We start from the raw sequence: 12548 nt of genomic DNA, 5'->3' as shown, positions 1-12548 counted from the left end.
TCTTAACGGATGTACAATCGTTGAGAATTGAATTATGGGGAGCTTCAGGCCCCGGAGCGAACATAATTGTAGACTCGCAAATCTGACAAAAACGAGGGCTGAGGGGCTTATGTTGCAACATTCCCTTGCTTGGCTAATCATTTGGAATGCCCGCCAAGATGGCGACGGGGATTCCCCCAAGGTCATAAGGCGAGTGAGTATAAGTGGAAGAGGGTGTGTCTTTAAAGTGTTTGAACGAAGTCCATGTGTTCTGTGCATATAAAACAAATATTGATTTGAGAAGCAAACTGTTTAGGAGTCTATTGGTTTAATTTACTAAAGCAACCATTGTGTAATAGTTTAAGTAAATTTAGACATTTTAATTTGCTGTTCCAATACTACAAATTGCTTTATATCGTGTTTCAAATTGTCTCACCCAAACATTTCTGATTTAACTTTTGGAAAGCCTTTTCACCTACCAGCATATAAAATTGGCTTACTTTTTTCCAGAACAGGACAATGTCGTTACAACAGTGTAGTTTTGGTTATAAGTAACATTTGATTTGATATTGGGTCTGTTAGAAATTGGATATGTAGACGGACGAGTCGGTCAAGGATCGATTCAGACAAGGTGGTAAATTGTATGACAAGCTACAGTTTATTCAGAGTGAAGATATCTAGAACAGCATAATTACGGCTCTCCCGCTGGTTCGTACGGAAGCGCAGACGAAGAAGAGACCGTTACAATCAGTACACCACTATTATATAGAAAAGAAAGTAGGTTGATTCTGGAAGATCGGATTTTTGGATTGGTTCAGCTGGGGTGTAGTCTGTAGTCTTCCGCCATTGGCTCAGTAGTCTGTCCGTCATCGTAGAATCCTCTTCGGGCACACAATGTTAAGATACAAAGGAGATTATGTGTGTGTGCGCTGGTTTTGGCAATTAGTGTAATGCGGGAGCTATCCTGTAGGGGACCCCATAGGCTCTACTTTGAGTTGTAGGCCGTTATCAACAATAGTTTGGTCACCTGCATAAGAAATAGCATTTCTCTACAGGTCGGGTTCATTTAATAAATAAATTGCTCTTCCTGGAAAATGACAGTAATAACAAGTGTACTGTAATGTTTTACTTATACCAAAAGGAGGGACTTATTTTGATGACATTAAACAGAACGTTTGAAATTAAGTGTTGCTGGCGTACGGGTCCGTGCAGCAGCATCATTGACAAGCCAACTCCGTTGCTATGTTTTCTGAATGAATTTTACATTCCGCAATCAGCACATTATTAGCGAGAGCTAGCTCGCCAGAAATCGATATTGCACGCGAAATGCAGAGATGACAAATAACGAATTATCCAGTCAGTTATTTTTTTTAAACTCGTCAAATTGACAAAACGTCCTGTTTCGATATGGTAACTAGCTGGTCTGTACGTTAGCAAGCAAAGATAGCTACTTCAGCCTGTTCTGCCACAATGGTGACTGATATTCTCTGAAATATTTGAAATAAAAAATGTATTTTTTTTGTCGTGTCAGTGAATGACAGATTGCAATAGCGTATGTGGTTATCTGATACGTAAAATACCTAACTAACGTTTCCATGCGATGTAAAATCTGGCCGGCGTCAGCAACGCTGCTCTGCAATAGTTTCAGGCGTCAGCAACGCCTGGGCACAGGAAGATCTTTGCATAACGACAGTCTTAATTCATTATTTTGTAACCATAGCTAGCTAACATCGGTATGGCCTAACTAGGCAGCCTGTCATGCCAGTAGAACCCGTTTAACGTTTTACTCATTTTCTAACGTTAATCAGTCACTGCAAGTGATTTCAAATACGGATTGTTCAATTATTGAACTGGAATCAAACTAGTTAATTAATTCAATGTAACGTTATATCCTATGTGCCCGCTTGAAGCTCTGTCTTGGCGGAAGCTCTGTCTAAAAACGCAAGTACGCGTCGCAAGCGATACAGTTTTGGAAAAAATATGGAACGTAACTTTGATATCAGTGAAAAATAATTTTCTAAACACAAAAGGTTAAATAACTATAGACTTTATGGCTAGCGTTCCTACACGGCCATATTTCCATTTTACATCGCTTGTTTACAAAGTCGGCGACTACCTGTGCTAATTAGATATCGGCATCTCTGAACACCTGTGTGTAACGGAAGGATGCCACAAACATGTTGTAACTGAAAAATTGTCAACTTTCAACTGTGTAAAGTAAGTGTATATTTTGCATTTCTGAAAGTGTGACATGAAAGTAGAGGGCTATGCTTCTAGAACCGTACCGCAGTTGAGAATCTATTCACGTTTAATTCCTTGGACTAATGGAGTACTTTACTATATTATTGGGCTCAATCAAGCATTCTGATTAACAGTTGTCACGGCTAACTTAGTTCTGATCGTTTGCCTCGAGAGTCTAAATGTGCCCATAAGTTACCTACCTCATTGGTCAGAAAGCGCCAGTTAGCTAACTCTGACCCAGAGGGGTATACTACAAAGCCGGTTCAATTAGTGAGCTAGCCAGCTAACTTTGATAAACAACCAAACAGAACTATTGCTTTTCAGATTATAAGGAACATAATTTGCGTATGTGTTTTGGGTTGTTGAGTCAATTAGACGATGCCCATTATAAACAACCACAAAAAAATAATAGCATTTTTTTTCAAATTTACATTTAATCTATTTAACCAGGTAGGCCAGTTAAAAACAAGTTCTAATTTACAACAGCGACCTGGCCAAGCTAAAGCAAAGCAGTGTGACAAACACCACCACAGAGTTACACATGGGATAAACAAAACGTACAGTCAATAACACAATAGAAAAATCTATACACAGTGTGTGCAAATGTAGTAAGATTAGGGAGGTGAGGCAATAAATAGGCCATAGTGGTGAAATAATTACAATGTGCAAGTAGAGATACTGGGGAGCAAAAATAAATAACAATATGGGGATGAGGTAGTTGGGCTGTGTACAGGTGCACTGTTCAGTAAGCTGCTCTGACAGCTGATGCTTAAAGTTAGTGATTTTTTGCAATTCGTTGGCAGCAGAGAACTGTAAGGAAAGGGGGCCAAAGCAGGAGTTGCCTTTGGGGATGACCAGTGAAATATACCTGCTGGAGCGTGTGCTACGGGTGGGTGTTGCTATGGTGACCAGTAAGCTGAGATAAGGCGTGGATTTGGCAACGAACAGGAAGCGAGGGCCAGCCAACGAGAGCATACAGGTCGCAGTGGTGGGTGGTATATGGGGCTTTGGTGACAAAACAGATGGCACTGTGATAGACTACATCTAATTTTCTGAGTAGTGTTGGAGGCTATTTTGTAAATTACATCGCCGAAGTCAAGGATCGGTAGGATAGTCAGTTTTACGAGGGTATGTTTGGCGGCATGAGTGAAGGAGGCTTTGTTGCGAAATAGGAAGCTGATTCTATATTTAATTTTGGATTGGAGATGCTTAATGTGAGCATGGAAGGAGAGTTTACAGTCTAGCCAGACACCTAGTTATTTATAGTTGTCCACATATTCTAAGTCAGAACCGTCCAGAGTAGTGATGCTAGTCGGGCGGGCAGGTACCGGCAGCGATCGGTTGAAAAGCATGCATTTAGTTTTACTAGCATTTAAGAGCAGTTGGAGGCCACGGAAGGAGTGTTGTATGGCATTGAAGCTTGTCTGGATGTTTAACACAGTGTCAAAAGGGCCAGAAGTATACAGAATTGTGTCGTCTGCATAGAGGTGGATCAGGGAATCACCAGCAGCAAGCGCGACATCATTGATATATATACAGAGAAAAGAGTCGGCCTGAGAATTGAACCCTGTGGCACCCCCATAGAGACTGCCAGAGGTCCGGACAACAGGCCCTCCGATTTGACACACTGAATTCTATCTGAGAAGTAGTTGGTGAACCAGGCGAGGCAGTCATTTTAGAAGCCAAGGCTGCCGATAAGTCTGCCGATAAGAATGCGGTGATTGAAAGAGTCAAAAGCCTTGGCCAGGTCGATGAAGACTGCTGCAGAGTACTGTTTTTTTTCATCAATGGCGGTTATGATATTGTTTAGGACCTTGAGCGTGGCTGAGGTGCTCACATGGCCAGCTCCTAAACTAGATTGCTTGCATAGGGGAGAATGTACGGTGGTTTTTGTAATGGTCTGTGATCTGTTTGTTAACTTGGCTTTTGAAGACTTTAGAAAGGCAGGGCAGGGTGGATAGAGGTATTTAACAGTTTGGTCCTAGAGTGTGTCCTCCTTTGAAGAAGGGGATGACCGCGGCAGCTTTCCAATCTTTAGAGATATCAGACGATACGAAAGAGAGTTTGAACAGGCTAGTAATAGGGGTTGCAACAATTGCGGTGGATTATTTTAGAAAGAGAGGGTCCAGATTGTCTAGCCCACCTGATTTATAGGGGTCCAGATTGTGCAGCTCTTTCAGAACATCAGCTATTTGGGTGAAGGAGAAGCGGCGGGGGGGGGGGGGGGGGGGGGGGCTTGGGCAAGTTGCTGTGGGGGGTACAGAGTTGTTGGCCGGGGTAGAGGTAGCCAGGTGGAAAGCATGGCCAGCCATAGAAAAATGCTTACAGAAATTCTCGATTATCTCCGATTTATCGGTGGTGACAGTGTTTCCTAGCCTCAGTGCAGTGGGCAGCTGGGAGGAGGTGGTCTTATTCTCCATGGACTTTACATTGTTCCAAAACTTTTGGGAATTTGTGCTACAGGGTGCAAATTTCTGTTTGAAAAAGCTAGCCTTTGTTTTGTATATTGGTTGCATATCGCGGGGGCTATTTGATGCTAATGCAGTAGGCCACATATTTGGACAAGTTAGCTGGCAAACTCATTGATCCTGCACTAGCTGGAGAGGCAGAATTGTTCACTTCTTACTGTGATGAGAGTATTGCCATATACAGTGCATTCAGACCCCTTGAATTTGACTACATTTTATGTTACAGCCTTATTCTAAAATTGATTAAATTGTTTCCCCCCCTCAATACCCCATAATGACAAGGCAAAAACAAGTTTAGAAATGTTAGCAAATGTAAATAATAACTTATAATTTTATACACAAGTATTCCGACTCTTTACTTTGACGTACCTTTGGCAGCAATTACAGATTAGTGTCTTCTTGAGTTTGACACAACAAACTTGGCACACCTGTATTGGGATTTTCTCCCAATTTCTCTGTAGATCCTCTCAAGCTTGGTCAGGTTGGATGGGGAGCATTGCTGCACAGCTATTTTCAGTTCTCTCCAGAGTTGTTTGATTGGGTTCAAGTCCGGGCTCTGGCTGGGCCACTCAAGGACATTCAGAGATTTGTCCCGAAGCCACTGCTACATTGTTTTGGCTGTGTGCTTAGGGTTGTTGTCCTGTTGGACATCTCACCTCTCTTCCCTCTCCTTTTTGAATCCAGGCTGCAACCGAACTCTGAGCCATGTCGTCACGCGTGTTGCTTCGGCAGCAGCTGATACGGGAGCAAGCCCAGGAGCAAGAGAGACAGGAGGCCCAGGAGCAGGCCTCTGTGGCTCAGCTCAGGGCAACTGACTCCACCCCTGCTAACGCTGTCACTCTGCCTCCAATAGCTGCTCGCCCTCTTTCCGCACAGTTGCCCGTGGAGGTTTTGAAGGTGAGGCTCTACTTTTAAAGGCTTCTCCAGAGAAACTACACCAGCATTGTTTGCTACACCATTAAATTGCTGCGTATAACCTCCCTACTAAGTTGTCATTCTCTGTTTGCTGTTTGACTGACATGTTCTACATTTTCAATCTGATAGGTGCAGACCCACCTGGAGAATCCCACCAAGTTTCAAATCCAGCAGTCTCAGAGGCAGCAGGTGAAGCAGCATCTCTCTGCCACCCTCTGCAATAAGGTGGCAATTCAGACCCTGGGTGTGTCTCCCCTGGCCCTGTCTAGCTCTGCCTCTGAGATGGATCCCAGCTCCATGGCTTTACACAACCTGGGATCCAACAAAGAGGAGGTATGTCCCATGTGGTTCAGTTGGTAGAGCTTTTGTGTTCGATTCCCATGGGGGAGCAGTATGAAAAATGTATGCACTCACTACTGTAAGTCACTCTGGATAAGTATGGTTGCTAAATGTCTCAAATGCAAATGTATGTAGTATGACTGAAGACCATTACACTGCAATACACCACTCACATTGGCTTGCAAGAAACATTATATAGCATATTACTTTCTCATGTGTTTTTGTTCTACCTTAAGTTATTTTTAGTGCTACATTGATATTGATTACTGCATTGTTGGGTTTGGAACTTGCAAGAAAGGCAAAGGGTGGCTACTTTGAAGAATCTCAAATATAAAATATATTTCAATTTTTTAAAACCTTTTTTTTATTTACTACATGATTCCATTTGTGTTATTTCATAGTTGTGATATCTTCAATACTATTCTACAATGTAGAAAATAGTTTAAAAAATAAAAACCCTCCGAAACCTCAACTTTTGACTGGTACTGTATTTTCAATTAAAGTTTAGGCTAAATGTCTAGACTGCTGGTCACTTATTTCTTAATTACTTTTTTGTTTGTTCTGTTGGGACATGCTTGAGGTCTCACAACTAGGGTGCATGCCTTTGTTATCTTTCCCTTGTTGGCTTGGTGTCACAGTCTTCTGTTAAATACTACACTGGCAGCTTAATGATATCTGCACCTCTCTTACACACACGCCTTTGCTTTGAAATCATGCTTCATAAGGGCAAGATAATGACTTGATTTGTGTCAGTGTTCCTCCCCTATGTTTCAAATAAATAATTGAATATATGTAAATTCAAGCTGGCCTTTTAATGTTTCATATTTTAAAAAAATATATATATATATATTTTTTTTCAACTTTATTTAACCAGGTAGGCCAGTTGAGAACAAGTTCTCATTTACAACTGAGACCTGGCCAAGATAAAGCAAAGCAGTGCGACAGAAACAACAAAACAGAGTTACACATGGAATAAACAAGCGTACAGTCAATAACACAATAGGAAAAAAATAGTCTATATACAGTGTGTGCAAATGGCATGAGGAGGTAAGGCAATAAATAGGCCATAGTAGCAAAGTAATTACAATTTAGCAGATTAACACCAGAGTGATAGATGAGCAGATGATGGTGTGTAAGTAGTGGTACTGGTGTGCAAAAGAGCAGCAAAGTAAATAAAAACAATATGGGGATGAGGTAGGTAGATTGGGTGGACTATTTACAGATGGACAATGTACAGCACAGCGATCGGTTAGCTGCTCAGAGAGTTGATGAGTTAGTGAGGGAAATGTACGTCTCGGAAGTCTCTTTTATTGGGTGTTCTATGAAGATGATAAGTTATTCTATGTATTGATTGGGTGTGTGTGTATCTTTCCAGATAGATGTATCTTTTCAGTGACGATTTCATGACATTAATTGAATTGGGGCTACAGCTGCCTAGTACAGTATGTGGAAATGTGTATTTATCAGTGTTTTTGTCCATTGCACTTGGGCTAATCCAATCATTCAGTGAAATGCAATTAACAACCAGCCTGTCATTCTTGGAATTATCTTGCTATATCTGTTGTCTTTGTTGATATTCTCAAACTGGAATTCGGTGGTGCTGTAGGAGTAAACATACACATCTGGCACTTAACTAGGACTCGTCAAGCCAGTGTTGTCTGGGTGGGGTAGCAACCAGGAGAGAGGAGAGTAGGACAAAGCATGGAGGACATGGCAGCGTGTGAAGTTGGAATGGTGGACAATGTAAAGAGGGTTCTGAAAATTCTGCAACTATTTTAACAGTCAAGAAGTTATAGGGAAAGGGATTGAAGAGATTGCGCCCGGCATCAGAAAATTAGGATTTTGGTTTTGCTTCAGGAGCATGGGGGGGAAAAAAGCGAGAACATTGAGGTAAATCAATCGTGTTGTAAGGTAGCAAAATGGCATTGTTAAGGAGAATGGACATTAAGCCATTTCTCTCACATCTATCAGGATTTATAGCCTACCTCAACACTTATCAGATTTGTTTGTTTCTAATGCTTTTGGATAACTGTTCATCGAAGGTTATTAGGCCTATATGAAATTGCGATGACTTGCTAGAAATTATGTTCTTTATAAGCCAACCAACCTGTGATATGGTAAGTTAGTATCCTTGAAGGTCAGATATAGTACAGTAATACAATATGGCCTAGCTTATACATGTTCTATTTCTACCAGGATAGTTCTTGCAAGAGATGTTAGTACATAAACATGTTATTTTTTTATATATATATTTTTAAATACAGGGAACAGTGCACAGTAAATGTTTCAGTAAAAGTGTCGGTTTTTGCCAGCCGGCTAATTTTCAACCGCAGTCCCTGGGCAGGTTATTAAAAGCAACTACAATAACAATACAGACAAACAATGAGCAGTGAGCACATGCAGAGCAACATAGGACAAGCAACACATAGCACGCAGACAGCAACATAACACACAAAGCAATAAATAAAATGCATAAAAGCAGCAAAGAGTTTCCACACCTCACAAGCTACAGACAACACAAAGATTTTTTAAAATTTGATTTATTGGGAAAATAGGGTGTTGAACTACCATTATCCTTTTGTTTTGACAGTTATGATACTTAAATTAGTATTCTGGTACACAAAGGATAAGAAAATGTAAGACAATACAAAATATTAATAAATTCATTTTAGTTTCATTAGTTTCCTCAAAAAGCTCATCCAGGTTGTTAGTATTCAACATTGTTTGCTTTGATGTTAATGCAGGGGTTTCCCTGTTTCTTACAGCTCCCCTGGAACCTCCTGGAAATGAACCATAGTCCTGGAATGGCAGCACCTACCCTCACTGTCAGCAACTCCTGCCCTGCGGATCTAACCAATATTAAAAGGGAATACTCTGGTATAGTCTTTTTCCTTTACTAGGCCCCTGGTCCTTATTTTATATAGCTCTGGAGATGAGCATGTTTGTTTGGATTATACACTTATGTAATGTCCTACGTAACTTTCCATTTTATTGAGAGGGGAAGGTTCAATTGTAACTTGTGTAAATGGTAAGATAATTGGTTTTTAGATTGCACGGCAGCACCTCCAAAGTATATGTTATGTTTAAGATGCAGATAACAAAGCGTGGGTGAAAGAGAGACAGAAGAAAGACAACCATAACCTCAGTGAGTCAAAGCTTTTTACTCACTTCTGTATTGTTCTTACCCCACTATGATGCTAGCCAACTCTTGTTCCTCTTGGAGTGGCAGTGAGTTTAATTTCTCAATCTCTTTGTCTGCATGGTTTCTCTTGACAGTTGAGAGGAAGCGGAGGTTTAACATCAATGACCGCATAACAGAGCTGGGGTCCATAATACCCAATTCAAGGGACTCGTGAGTTTGTCATTCTTTAATTCTTATTCAGGACATTTACTTTGGATGAATGAATCAGTTGTGCTATTGACACAAATTAATTCTAGGAAATCTCAATTACAGTTAATATTTTCGCCATGAAAAGCAATATTCAATTTGGAACAGATTTGATATTCCTCTTTAACAACCTTCTCTCATGGCTGTAGGGACATGCGCTGGAATAAGGGCACCATTCTGAAGGCCTCAGTGGACTACATCAGGAAGCTGCAGAAGGAGCAGCAGAGAGCCAAGGAGGTAGAGATGCGTCAGAAGAAGCTGGAACATGCTAACCACTGCTTGATGCTGCGCATCCAGGTCAGTTTTTGGAGAAAAAAGTAAGAAATGCTATCATAAAATGTATTTAGTGATTGCTACTAATGTTCCCTTATTTCTGTTATTGTTATTTTGTGAAGGAGTTGGAAGTGCAGGCTCAGCTTCATGGACTCTCCAGCCCGATGTCCTATGGTCTGAGTTCAGACCCCTCCTTCCTCCAGCAGCAGCACCTTCAGCAGGGAGGTCATATACTTGGGCCCAGAACTGGAGTGGCCTGCTCCCAAACCTTTCTCAGCCTGGGTGATGCAGCCATGGCACAACCCATCCCTACCTCCTTCCTCTCTCCACCCTCCTCTGACTCCCCTGTGGGTGTGACCATAGGCAGCCCCCTCGACCTGGGCAGTCTGCGCTTTGCCGAGCTGGATGACCCCTCCAATGCTGGGCTGTTCCCAGGCGTGGGGTTGGGGGACATCGTCATGGATGAGGGGTGCACACGGTCCCCTGAGAGGGTGGACCCACTGTTTTTTGTGTCACCAGGTGCCTCAAAGACCAGCAGTCGTAGGAGCAGCTTCACCATGGAGGAGGACTTGTAAAGGGTCTTATTAGGGTTGATTGAGAGAGAAGGGATTTAGGGAATGAGAGGGCTAGGGAAGGAGGAGGAGCACAGGAAAATAAGAGCCCCCAGTTAAAACACTGCATATGGCACTGGACTCTGCTTTAAAACAAACAACCAACCGTTTAACTAAACAGGACTTTGATCTGAATCATGCATCAGTACAAAATAAATGACAATCCTTTCCTCTCTTACCAAGTTAATATCGGTCCCTGATCTTAGAAAAAGAAAACAAAAGCTTTTCGGTACATGAATCAATAGTAATGCAATAATTTTCAAATAGAAAATAGTCAAATTAGTTTTTGGATATGGACTATGGACATCGATTTTTGCTCTGTTTCTTGCAAGCCTCAACTCAACCAAGAGTTCCTTGTAGAGAAATTAAAGAGGAAATAGTGGTGGGTTAGTCAAGTACATTATTGGTCCTTATAGAGTGTACTTTGTGCACTTTGCAACTTTTGTGGGAGCAATGAGGTTCTTGTATCTATTTAGTGAAACTGGCATGAACTACATAACGGGTGTGCTATTGAATTGAGATATTTTTTAACTGACTTGAATCAGGATTTGTTAGCATAAAGTCTATGTCTATTTTTACACATCTCAGAAGGTTTGTCTAACAGAAAATGTACCAAAGTAGTATTTGTTAAATATATGGCACATAGTGTTTGTGATATAAAAAAAAACATCTTTGATGACCTGTAAAAACAAAAAAAATCTAGATTTACTGTATCTTACATTTACTTTCAAAACATGTTGTTGTGACTTTTCCTGTTGTCTATGCATTTACTTTTAACGCTTTTGTCTGTTGAATGGTTGTACAGCTGGTCAGTAACTCAACTAACAATGACCAAGAGAAGGAGAGAAGTAAAACAAAAGCTACTGCAGCTAGTTAGCCAAAGCAGGTCACCTTTCACAGAATGGTAATATATTTAAGTCATTATATGGGTGTGTTATATATTGTTATATAGTAAATGGACGTATGGCTTTAACGTATGTTAATCTCTGAAACACTGCATGCTACATGTGTGTTTGTGTTGCAAAAACATGTACTGGGTTGTGTGCAGTAATCTATTTCTGAGATGGTCATTTGTGATGATATGATAATGTTGAATAAGATTTATATAGCTGGTTTCCAAGGCCAAGTCACATGGACTTGGCCTCTAACTCTTTTCTTAAATTTTTTCAATATTTTTTTTACCTAAATTTAACTAGGCAAGTCAGTTAAGAACAAATTCTTATTTTCAATGACTGCCTAGGAACAGTGGGTTAACTGCCTGTTCAGATTTGACCTTGAACCTTTAAGTTACTAGTCCAACGCTCTAACCACTAGGCTACCCTGCCGCTACTTCCACTACTTTTTCCTTAGTCCTCTAATCTGAAAATGTGTATGGTCATGGGACTGTCTAACATTCCCCATGTTTTTCCCAGAGACTGAAATCTGTATATGATTATTATCACTCCTCTAGCCTTCATACTCTTTCTTTAATTTGTATTGACAAGCTTTTCAAAGAAAAGTACATTCATTACCTGTATATGTTTAGGAATCTGTTTCCATGTCTGTTTTATCTATTGCCATTGATGCTTCCCAGATGCTTGTCATTCTTGAAACAATTGTGCCTTTCCTCCATGTCAAGGAAGATCCCTGCAGTGTACTCTCCTAACACAGGCTTTTTTTAATGGAGATGAAAATGTTTGAGACAAACAATGCAATATCTGTCTGATTTATCTGTTTCTAATGCAAGTTGTAGTGTTTGTTCGTGTCAATTAATCCCTTAAAAGATGGGTTGCCAACTGGCGATTTGACACATACAATTTCATTTTTTCATTCATTGTCTGTGACTTGAATGTAGCTGTGGTTTGATATGAGATCCTATAATTTGAATAATTTAGAAAAAATACATATTTTTGTTCTGATTTTCAGTTATGGTTCTGCTTTTACTGGAATGCAAACCTCTAACAGCCTTAAAGGGAATATATTGTTGTTTGACACTTTTTATATTTGAATGTGTATTGAATTACTAGCTTTTTCTATGCTCAGATAAGTAACCTGTCTAAATCTACACTATTATCTGGTGTGTTTTTTTTTTTTTTTTTACTAAATAAAAATCAGGAAAAAACATTTGCCTATGTTGAATGCTTTTCACTGCAGTGATGCAATTAGTTTCATGCTTGGTCTATTTAATCACGGTATTTCACAATGGAAAAAGGGTTTTCAGAGTGCATTGTGTCTCTATGGTTGGGCTTCATTGTTCCAAATATGCTTTTCTTGCATACCCTCTGCTTTCTCAGACTGGCCCTTGGATTTGGAATGTATTCAATGGGTAAAAGCAATATGGTAGTGTTGTGGCTC

The 12548-nt window shown here is 40.4% G+C and overlaps 1 protein-coding gene across 1 annotated transcript; it reads left to right on the top strand.

Annotated features, from left to right (window-relative positions):
- The first annotated feature begins 1610 nt into the window (after positions 1–1610).
- LOC109897860 (transcription factor E3) lies at positions 1611–12315 on the top strand. Its single transcript, XM_020492477.2, has 8 exons — positions 1611–2196; positions 5373–5585; positions 5733–5936; positions 8708–8819; positions 9031–9087; positions 9219–9294; positions 9480–9627; positions 9726–12315. The coding sequence occupies exons 2-8, from the start codon at positions 5394–5396 to the stop codon at positions 10176–10178; spliced, it is 1242 nt and encodes a 413-aa protein (XP_020348066.1). The 5' UTR covers positions 1611–2196; positions 5373–5393; the 3' UTR covers positions 10179–12315.
- The last annotated feature ends 233 nt before the right edge of the window (positions 12316–12548 follow it).

This window comes from Oncorhynchus kisutch, linkage group LG1, assembly GCF_002021735.2.
Source record: "Oncorhynchus kisutch isolate 150728-3 linkage group LG1, Okis_V2, whole genome shotgun sequence".
Classification (NCBI taxonomy): domain Eukaryota; kingdom Metazoa; phylum Chordata; class Actinopteri; order Salmoniformes; family Salmonidae; genus Oncorhynchus; species Oncorhynchus kisutch.
The sequence above is the reverse complement of the archived record's forward strand: the minus strand, read 5'-3'. Positions and strand labels throughout refer to the sequence as shown.

Excerpts from the sequence above, each read along its gene's own strand:
- LOC109897860 (XM_020492477.2), top strand. The coding sequence starts at position 5,394 with ATGTCGTCACGCGTGTTGCTTCGGCAGCAGCTGATACGGGAGCAAGCC. Across the intron at positions 5,937-8,707 it reads TGGGATCCAACAAAGAGGAG|CTCCCCTGGAACCTCCTGGA; the intron begins GTATGTCCCATG and ends TGTTTCTTACAG. Across the intron at positions 9,295-9,479 it reads ATACCCAATTCAAGGGACTC|GGACATGCGCTGGAATAAGG; the intron begins GTGAGTTTGTCA and ends TCATGGCTGTAG.